The 11,494-nt window shown below is 41.3% G+C and overlaps 1 protein-coding gene across 2 annotated transcripts in view; it reads right to left on the bottom strand.

The window, feature by feature from the left end:
- Positions 1-2,015: 2,015 nt before the first annotated feature.
- LOC122946029 (GRAM domain-containing protein 2B-like) overlaps positions 2,016-11,494 on the bottom strand; it is a 60,633-nt gene continuing 51,154 nt past the window's right edge. For both annotated transcript variants that reach the window (XM_044305320.1, XM_044305328.1), the window contains exon 13: positions 2,016-2,505. In XM_044305320.1, the coding sequence (XP_044161255.1) occupies positions 2,490-2,505 (16 nt within the window). In that variant the 3' untranslated portion in view covers positions 2,016-2,489. The remainder of the gene's footprint in view (positions 2,506-11,494) is intronic.

Raw genomic sequence — 11,494 nt, 5'->3', positions numbered from 1 at the left:
TTATTTTCCCTTATAACATGGTTATAAGGGAAAATAATAGCATTCTTAATACAGAATGCTTAGTAAATTGTAGATTGAGGTTTTAAAAAAATATAAAAAAATTAACTTACCTGTTCCAAATTATCGCGCAGCCGGCATCCTCTTCTTGCTTCTTCTTTCAGGACCTGCAAAAAGACCTTTGGTGACGTAAAAAAGGATCTTCTATCTTCATTCAGCAGGACCTGCGCTGAAGTCACAGTGCTCACCACGTGGTGAGCGCGATTACGTCATCAAAGGTCCTTTTCCAGCCAGGTCCTGCAAGAAGAAGAAAAAAAGTAGACGAGCCCAGCTGCGCAATCAAGTGTATAAGGCAAGTTACATTTTTATTTTTAACCCCACAATGGACCTTTTACTAAGCATTCTGATTTAAAGAATGCTATTATTTTCCATTATAACCATGTTATAATGGAAAATCATAAAATATACAGAACACTGATCCCAAACCCGAACTTCAGTGAAGAAGTCCGGGTTCAGGTCTGTGTACAAAACGCATTGCACCCGCGCAATGAAACTGAACATCGGAACGCAATCAAAATTGACTGCAATTGCGTACCTATTTGCACGATTTTCCCGCGACGCACCCGCATCCTATCTGTCCCTCACACGCAACACCAGTGTGAAAGAGGCCTTAGAGTTTCCCTTGTAGGTATTCATTTGCAAATCATTCAGGCTTCCTAATGAACACTTTCTGCAAATGCAGAATTTCCAAAGAAGCAACCAAGTGTTGGCAAAACCTAGCAATTTGGTGAGGTAACCATGAGGGATATGGTCTTCTCACTTGTTGGTGGTGCACAGCGTCACCAGTACTTCTTATGCAACATAAAATGGCAGCAGGTAGTTATAGCTGGAGCTGGTTTTGTAGCATTACATTGCTTAGGCTACTTTCACACTAGCATTAATATTTTCCGGTATTGAGATCCGTCATAGGGTCTCAATACCGGAAAAAAAAAAATATCAGTTTTGTCCCCATTGTCAATGGGGACAAAACGCAACTGAACAGAACAGAATGCTCCAAAATGCATTCCGTTCTCATACTGGAGAACAAACCGCAGCATGCTGCGGTCTGCTTTCCGTCCTGGGATGCGGAGAAAGACGGATCAGTCATGACCACAATGCAAATCACTGGGGACGTGATGGATCCGTCCCCCCATGACTTTCAATGGAGTTCTTGACGGATCCGTCTTGGTTATGTTAAAAATAATACAACCGGATCCGTTCATAACGGATGCAGATGGTTGTATTTTCAGTATCGGAATTGCTTGTTTTTGCTTAACCATGCCGGATCCAGCAAAAACGCTAATGTGAAAGTAGCCTTACCTTCAGGTACATTTCTTACAGTATGGCCGCACCTGCAGGTTTCTGAAGCACTAGTACCTGTCGTTTTATGATGCCCTCCTGATTTTGACTTCAAACACTGCATCCAAAAACCTGCACATGTGGCCGTACCCTAAAGTACAGGTGTATATTTACTTAAAGGTGACTTAGGATTTATAGATGAATTACAAAGCTGATCTATAGCACAAGATCAATATTTGTATCCAACACCATTTAAACATGTGAAGCAATTTTGAGTCCTCAGGTTATTATATATATATATCAAATAATGGATATGGGTTGTCCATTTATCGTGGGTCGGTGATATATTCAGATTAAATTGTACTGAAGGTATAACATTGGAACTACAGTTAGGACATTCTATCAAAGCGCTATCTACCTTCAAAACTGAAGAAATGGCAAGAATTGTGCTTAATACTTTCATGAAGAGAGTTCATATGTGGTAAGGGAAAACAACAACACTGCCCACATGATCGCTGGATTTCTTATATTGCATAGGTAGATATGAGCCCTTTGGTTCTTAGCACCTGATCCTGTATACTATCGAATGATCTTTTATTCTGCTGGGCAAGATTCCATTTTATAGAACAGCATTTGCACAGAGGACAAACATACATACAAATTCTACGACATTCTCATTGTGAGAAAACATACACGTATTTACAGATATTCAGAATCTACTCACATCCCTTGCCTTTGAGACATTCACTACTGCACAGACACAAGCTAGGAAATACCTGAGTGTGTGAAATACTAAATGGGTTCTCATTCATGTTGAAGGAAAACAGTAAACCTGTAAAAAGTGTCTTTGTGCAACTTCGCTGTCCAGCTGAAGATCAAACTGTTCACAATAGATTACAGCAGGTCTTCCTCATCTCACTTCTGCTACGACTTCCTGAAGATCACTGCTAATCTTGCCATAGCAGGCCACACAAAGTGCAGTTTTTTTCTGAATGTCACTCTGGAAGGAGTGGTTGTCTTCGTTCTTCCTTCACTCTTTAACCCTTTGTTCTTCAATTGAACCAGGATTTTGAGACTTCATGGTCTAATTCACAAGTCACTTCCAAGTAGATTGAGAAATAAATAGGACTAGCAATCTTGTCAATGTTGTCACCTCAAGTATCTTGAGATCTGCAGAAAAAAACAACATTATAACATTGTGCCACCATACCAAAAGGATAAATAAAGGATAATATGCAATTAAAGGGAGCCTTACACCTCCAAAATCAGTTTTAAAAGTAAGCATACGCCATGTTGGGTAGGTGCCCCAAAACACAACTATACCTTTCTTGTGAAAAGCTGGTCCCTTAACTCTGAGAAATGCTTCATTCTATTTTTATGCACATGAAGTTTTAAGTGCACCAGGGGCAAGACTACTCCATTCAGTGCACTAGGCTTCCCCTGCATCATTACTATTGTCTCTTATATCTAAAGAACAATCAAACAAGAATTAGTGTGATGGTGAACCACACTGAGCAGTGTCCACAGTGCACCAAAAATCCTTTTTGGTTGGAAATAAAAAGCAGCATTTCTCTGGTTAAGGCAACTTTCACACTAGCCTTTTTTGCTGGATCCGGCAGGACTCAGCAAACATGCTTCCGTTACTGATAATACAACCATGTGCACCCGTTATGAACAGATCCGATTGTATTATTATATTTCTATAGCCATGACGGATCCGTCTTAAACACCACTGAAAGTCAATGGGGGACGGATCCATTTTCTATTGTCAGAGAAAACAGATCCGTCCCCATTGACTTGCATTGTGCGTCATGACTGACGCTTCGCGATCTCGGCAATACGAAGAAATCGCGAATGCATCATGTTCTAAAAATCATATTTTTCCCATATTTTATTCATATTTCCTGGGTTAGGAAAATACAAAATGAACAATCTCTTCAGAAAATGTTTTGGTTCTCCTAACACACCTTCCAAGAAATCCGCAAGTTAATTGGAAATTCCCGCTCTGAGATATAACTGTTCTCAGGCACCCTATATTATCTTCCAGTCATATTTGGAATCAGATGAGGAGTAAAATTGTTCCGATTTATAAATATGAACTTTATTTCTTAATTTGACCTACAGGAACGGAGAAACTGGCAAAGCCAAGATTCTGCTAGATTTTCTCCCTCTCAGGGCAAGAAATGCCCCTCTTCCAATTACACAAGGTTGGACTTGTACGTGTCATAGCCACTCCCAGCTACCACTCAGGTCTGGGGTTCCTCCATATACCATCTGCAGTCGATTAACATCACGACCGCCCGCTGGACACGGGCACGCCGCCATCTTGGATTATTCCTAGCAAAGACTATCTTTTACTGGACACTACCACAGTAATTCTGAACTTAGACATTTTACTCCTTTCCATCCAACCAATCTGTTTGACTGGCAGATATATTTATCTGTCAGTTTTAATGTATATTTTGTGTATAGTTTTTAAAATAGAACTATTTAATCGTTCCAGTTTTGCCCTTGTTACCTGATTATCTGGTCTACGCTAAGGACTCTGTCCTTAAAGAAGACATACTACCGCATTGTCTTATTTTTATACATTGTTAGTTGGTTAGCTAGGTTGCAAATAACCGTTTCTTTCCTTTAGGATTAGCTAGCCGGGGTCTCTTCGCCCCAATTCAATACAAAGCGTGATGGCAGAAAATTAATTTGATTTCCAGCGCAAAATTTATCTTTTTTTTTTTTTTTACTGATTGTACATACAATCATGATTGTATCATGTATGGGCACACCAAACAATCTTAAACGTCTACTGTGCTCACAGTGGATTCGCCTTCAAAAGTCTTTAGTGGATGAGACCTGTATGGCAACTGTGGCATAGTACAATGGGATTGGCGGGTGGTTGTCACAATGACGGATCTGTTTTGCTTTGCATCCCATGACTGAAAGAAAAATGCAGCATGCTGCAGTTTGGTTTCCAGTAGGAGAACGCAACCAAATGGAACGGAATGCATTTTGGAGCACTCCGTTCTGGTCAGTTACGTTTTGTCCCCTATGACGAATCTCAATAACGAAAAATATTAACGCTAGTGTGGAAGTAGCCTAAGAAGACTTTTTTGACACAGTACATTTGTGGTTATGTATCGGAGCACCTACCCGACATACCAGTATGCTTACTTTGAATTTTGGAGGTGACAGACTCCCTTTAAAAAGAATCTTAATTAAAAAGGGAAACAGAAACAATTAATTTTTTACCAGATATTTTGAATAAGGTTAGACAGTCAGATTCTATGCACACAATGCACAACATTAAGGTGTATAGGACTGCCTTGGCTTTATTTGTGAATAAGCAAGTTAAGAAAGACAACTTAGGGCCCTTTTACATGATCAGATAGTCTGCCCCGTAATCAGTGCCAATCGACGATAACGGCATGTCTATTGGCGCAAATTAACTACATTCAAAAGTTACAATTATTGACAGTATAGAGGCTACCTGTAATATGATTCTTCATCCATACAGTTCATTTGTTGGAAGTACATCAACCTTTTACATAGGACAAAGTGCTGCCGAGAAATGATCAGTTTTTCCATGCCATAAAGATGCAATCACCTGAAAATAGGGTGTTTTCTCGATTGTCAGGTGATTATCAGCCAGTTTACACGTGGCAAGAATCGTGCAAACTGTTAGCCCATGTAAAAAGCTCCTTAGACTCAGACTAATTTTATGTTGTATGTTATCACTCATTTTGGCTACAGGCAATTATTAATTCACATTCCTAAAATGAACAGTCTTTATGTAGTAATGATTTCACAACCAGCAAAGTTAACATAAATTAGTAATTTTCTGGCAGTAAGTTTAAAACACAGTTTTATTAATGACCATTAAATGAATGATTTAATTGCAACAGGAGGCTCCCATTGTGCAGAACTTTCTTTTACTACTCCCATAGCAGCACGAACTATTACAACAGGTGAATGAAAAGTTTTTCAAAAGTTCAAAACAGGTAATCTGTAATGTAAATGAGGAATACAGGTAACCAATCAGTGTGCATCTCAGTGGTTAGAAGGTGAAGAGAGCTTGCTGCTACCAAGGATACGTATAGATTTCTCTGATATGGTTATTGATATTTGTGAATTTATTGTACTTGCTACTGAACGCTCTTATTATTCTTTAACTCTTTCACTTTCTCCCCTCTCTGCTGCCAATATTCCACTGGGCACCTGAGAATTTTAGTCTCCACTTATAACAACTTTCTCTTCTTCTGCTTTCTTTAACTCCTCAACGTTTCCTCCGGTCTCTACTTACTTTTATCGCATTCCACGAGTCCCCCAGTTCATTCCCCAGCTCAGCCGTAGTGTCAGATATCGCAAGACTTCGGGCGCTCTGCTAAAACTGTGAGGGGGATTCGCGCGTTGCTGCGTCTCTCCTCAGAGCTCAGCTAGTCACCTCACAGTATACCTATTCCGCTCCTCTCTCCCTACGGTGTACTTACAGCACTACCTGCATATATAATAATATATATTATATACACACACACACACACACACACAGTACAGACACACCTTCTCATTCAAAGAGTTTTCTTTATTTTCATTACTATGAAAATTGTAGATTCACACTGAAGGCATCAAAACTATGAATTAACACATGTGGAATTATATACATAACAAAAAAGTGTGAAACAACTGAAAATATGTCCTATTCTAGGTTCTTCAAAGTAGTCACCTTTTGCTTTGATTACTGCTTTGCACACTCTTGGCATTCTCTTGATGAGCTTCAAGAGGTAGTCACCTGAAATGCTCTCCCAACAGTCTTGAAGCAGTTACCAGAGTTGCTTAGAACTTGTTGGCCCTTTTGCCTTCACTCTGCGGTCCAGCTCACCCCAAACCATCTCGATTGGGTTCAGGTCCGGTGACTGTGGAGGCCAGGTCATTTGGCGCAGCACCCCATCACTCTTCTTCATGGTCAAATAGCCCTTACACAGCCTGGAGGTGTGTTTGGGGTCATTGTCCTATTGAAAAATAAATGATGGTCCAACTAAACGCAAACCGGATGGAATAGCATGCCGCTGCTAAATGCTGTGGTAGCCATGCTGGTTCAGTATGTCTTCAATTTTGAATAAATCCCCAACAGTGTCACCAGCAAAGCACCCCCACACCTCCTCCTCTATGCTTCACGGTGGGAACCAGGCATGTAGAGTCCATCCGTTCACCTTTTCTGCATCGCACAAAGACACGGTGGTTGGAACCAAAGATGTCAAATTTGGACTCATCAGACCAAAGCACAGACTTCCACTGGTCTAATGTCCATTCCTTGTGTTCTTTAGCCCAAACAAGTCTCTTCTGCTTGTTGCCTGTCCTTAGCAGTGGTTTCATAGCAGATATTCTACCATGAAGTCCTGATTCACACAGTCTCCTCTTAACAGCTGTTCTAGAGATGTGTCTGCTGCTAGAACTCTGTGTGGCATTGACCTGGTCTCTAATCTGAGCTGCTGTTAACCTGCGATTTCTGAGGCTGGTGACTCGGATGAACTTATCCTCCGCAGCAGAGACGACTCTTGGTCTTCCTTTCCTGGGGCGGTCCGCATGTGAGCCAGTTTCTATGTAGCGTTTGATGGTTTTTGCAACTAAACTTGGGGACACTTTCAACGTTTTCCCAATTTTTCGGACTGACTGACCTTTATTTCTTAAAGTAATGATGGCCACTCGTTTTTCTTTACTTAGCTGCTTTTTTCTTGCCATAATACAAATTCTAACAGTCTATTCAGTAGGACAATCAGCTGTGTATCCACCTGACTTCTCCACAACGCAACTGATGGTCCCAACCCCATTTATAAGGCAAGAAATCCCACTTATTAAACCTGACAGGGCACACCTGTGAAGTGAAAACCATTTCAGATGACTACCTCTTGAAGCTCATCAAGAGAATGCCAAGAGTGTGCAAAGCAGTAATCAAAGCAAAAGGTGGCTACTTTGAAGAACCTAGAATATGACATTTTCAGTTGTTTCACACTTTTTTGTTATGTATATAATTCCACATGTGTTAATTCATACTTTTGATGCCTTCAGTGTGAATCTACAATTTTCATAGTCATGAAAATAAAGAAAACTCTTTGAATGAGAAGGTGTGTCCCAACTTTTGGTCTGTACTGTATATATTTTTTCATCCATCTTCCTTACATAGCTTTTCATCACAGTTCATTACCTCATATTACCATTCCTTTGTCAGTATAGCTACTATACTGTGGAGATATATATATTACATACACACACACCTAAATACAAATTTATATATCTCTATATCTGTTGCTACACAATCAGCCATGGTGTCTCTTCAGGACTCCATTACGAAGTCCTTTTCTTTAGTTGTAAATCAAGGAACACCTCAGCTTTACCCTTCTACCTCTTCAGATAACTTCCTCTCAGCGGAAGATTCTGTTGCGGACCTAGCCAAATGTTTCAATATCCATGCTATGACAGCCAGTAAGAGGGCTAAGAACATCTCTTACAAAAGAAACAAGCTTCCACATCTCCATCCAGTGAGTCTAACTTTGATTCGGAAGACTGATTGCCATTTTACTCTAGTGATGACTCCTCAGATAATCCTGAGGATTCGGTCTCGGCTAACCAACTCTCGGACTCCCTGGTCCTAGACAGTCAGGGTATCTCCTTTTTCAGCCCTGACCAAATAAAACATCTCATATCTGGGGAGTGGATCCCCCACCCTCAATTCTCAAAATGTTTATCTCTTTGGGTCAACAAATCCCTAGACAAATCATCCAGAAACAAATAAAGTGGAGTGTCCGAGGCCTACCCTGCATCAGAAAGTATCCCAAACTCTGGAACTAGATCCTATTATCACTAAATACTTAAATAAAAAAAATCCCAAAAGAGGCCTTGCTAGGTGTCAGGATAAACTAATAGACCTAGGGCCTCTCACAAAAATATTGAACTTGTCCGAACAAGCTGCTGCTACAGGCCAACCCGTAGACACATCAGTACTCTGTGGCTGGGCCCAAAGGGCCATGTGTTTCTTTGGCAATATTAACTCTGCCCTCAGCACAGAAAGAAGACGTAATGTCTTAATGAAACTGGACCCACAGCTCACTCACCTGGCCAACTCAGAGCCTGATCTCTCTGCTGAGGGTCTTCTCTTCGGAGACACCCTCATCAAGGAAATAGGGAAGTTTGTCGGAGTGTTTACCTCTCTTGACAAAGCTAAAACATCTTTGAAAAAAGTAGGTCAGCCTAGAATTTTTGGCAGAGCTGGGAAAGGCAGGGCGCGCTCACACTTCAGACAGTTTCAGCAGGCCCCCTACCACACAGACAGACCCACCACCTCTATATCATCTGCCATACCTACACAATTCTTCCCTACCAGAGGACGTCCATGGAGAGCTCAAGGCCATCTAGGCTTCCCTAGATCGAGACCATCGTCAGGTAAGTCTTTCTACCCTAAACTATCTCCACATACCTTTAGGGGAAGACAAACTTTTTTTTCAAGACTTTGGCTTCGCTAACCTCAGACTCATGGGTCCTAAATACCATCTTAGGTTATTAGATAGATTTCCTGTCCCCTCCTTCACAAAACCACACCCCTCAACCAATACTCTTTTCTACTCTAGATCAGAACCTCAGAGTCAGAGTTAAATGATCTCTTGTACAAAGGAGTCATCATCCAAGTTCCCCCCCTATCTCCGGGTTTTATCAGCAACCTCTTTCTAGTTAAAAAGAAGATGGAGGTCACAGAACCCTCAACGATTACCATCACTCACTTACCATTCCCTCAAGATTGGCTCATAAAGATAGGCGTCCTTGAGGTCTATCTTACTGTACCTATACACTTGCCATCAACTTTACCTACAATTCTTCTGGAACAACCAAAAATGGCGATTTACTTGCCTTCCATCCGCCTCCTGGTGTTTCACCAAACTAATGAAACCAATAGTCTCATCCTTAAGATCCTGGGGTGTACGTCTAATCATCTATTTGGACGACATCCTAATTATGGCACAATCCCTTCCACTAATCAGACTTCATTTACAATGGACTTTATCCCTTCTGACCAATCTTGGGTTTCTAATCAACTCCAATAAATCCATTCTTTCCCCATCCAAGGAAATAGAATTCCTAGGTTTCAATATCAATATTGTTTCAGCTCTCCTGAGTCTTCCTACCAGGAAACTCTCCTTGATTTGGAAGGAAATCCGATCGGTGTTAAACATCTGGTATCCCTACGCACTATTGTGTGTATCGTGGCTCCGACACATCCAGGTCTGGAATGGAAAAATTATATTCAATTCCTTATCCGATCTGGTCTTAGACTGGAATTCCCGATACCTATCGTATTCCAGCGACTGGCAATTAGATCCTCTCATCTTCCAACAAATCAATAGCTTATGGGGCCCCCTCCACATGGATCTATTCGCATCACAATTGAACAGCCAATTACCCATTTTCTTCAGCTGGCGTCCAGATCCAGATGCTCTGGCTCTGGATTCTCTTCGCCAACTCTGGCCAGAGAAACGCCTTTCCCCCAAATCGCCTTAATCCCCAGAGTTCTACTTCAGACGATTTCCCAAAGATCGACATTAGTGATCATCACTTCTTGGTGGCCGCATCAAGCATGGTTCCCCACACTACTCAGTCTGGCCATAGATATCCCAAAAGTTCTCCTACTTTCCCAGGATCTTCTCCGAGATCCTTCAGGACATCTTCACCCTCTGACCTTGTCGGGACTCCTATTATTAGTAGCCTGGTTGATCTACTCTTGACATCCTCTCTGACGCATGGGCCCCAGGTACCAGAAAGGCTTATAGATCAGCCTGGAAAATTTGGATTCATTGGTGCTCTCAACGAGATTTGGATCCCGTTCATTCATCTATTACCCATATCTCAAACTTCTTATCTGCATCCTTTGAATTTGGGAAGGCCTATAGGACCATAAACCTTTACCGTTCTGCGATATCAGCGGAACATGCCTCCATTAACTCCATCCCTGTTGGTAAACACACAATGATCTTCAGACTTATGAAGGGCATACGTTTTAGGAAACCTCCTGAACCGAGATACCACTCCACTTGGGATGTTACCCTCCTTCTAAACCTCTTCTCATCTTGGGAGGACAACGAACATCTACCCCTAAAACTACTTTCCCTTAAAATCACGGCTCTCTTATGTCTAATCTCCATTAAGAGAGTGTCAGACATCAGAGCTTTGGACATCACTCACAGATCCTTTACCCCTAACGGAGTAACCTTCCGTATTGTTAGACGAACCAAAACCAACCTTCACACGGTCTTCTACCCAGCTTTCCCTTTTAATGATAAACTGTGTTGTCCGTTATATAAAGGCATATGAGTTTATGACCCACGCACCCCTCAATCTTCCCAACTTCTTATCTCCTTCCGTAAACCACATCTTCCAGTACCTTCCTCTACACTATCCAGGTGGGTTAAACTTACCATGCAAATGGCTGAGATTAATACATCAATCTTTGGTGGCCATTCAGTCCGAGGGGCAGTATCCACTAAAGTCTTCCAAAAAGGAGGCTCCCTCTCTGATATTCTGAAGGCCGCAGACTGGTCTTCAGAGTCCACTTTTAAAATGTTTTATTTCAAACATGACTCATGTCTCTATGTCCATTTTGTAAATCAATCATGTGTTTTTTACGTACTATTTAGCTTTAAACCTGCACAATAAGAGCCTCCTGTTGCAATAAAATTGAAGATTTTCCTAGCTATTGTAACGGAAAATATAGATTTTATTGAAGACAGGAGGCAAACATTGTCCCTCCCTATTAACCCAACCCTGACTGTATATATTCTGTCTCCACAGCATACTAGAACATTTTGGATACTTCATCATTTCATCCATCCTCAGAAGTTCCTGGTATTCCAGTCTTCTATCATCCAGACCTACGTTTATTCCATTGCTGTCATATTCCGATTACTTCAAGCCGGATCCACTTCTTCTGAGGTTGTAATCTAGAAAGGGAAGGGGGGGGTGGGGGGGGGGGGGGAATGTCCATGCTCTCTTCACCTTATATCCACTGAGATGCACACTGATTGGTTACCTGTATTCCTCATTTATATTACGGATTTCCTGTTTTGAAAAAAACTTTTCATTCACCTGTTGTAATAGTTCTTGTTGCTATAGGAGTAGTAAA

This window comes from Bufo gargarizans, chromosome 1 (genome assembly GCF_014858855.1).
Source record: "Bufo gargarizans isolate SCDJY-AF-19 chromosome 1, ASM1485885v1, whole genome shotgun sequence".
NCBI lineage: Eukaryota > Metazoa > Chordata > Amphibia > Anura > Bufonidae > Bufo > Bufo gargarizans.
Note: the sequence above shows the minus strand (reverse complement) of the source record. Positions and strands in the feature narration are given on the sequence as shown.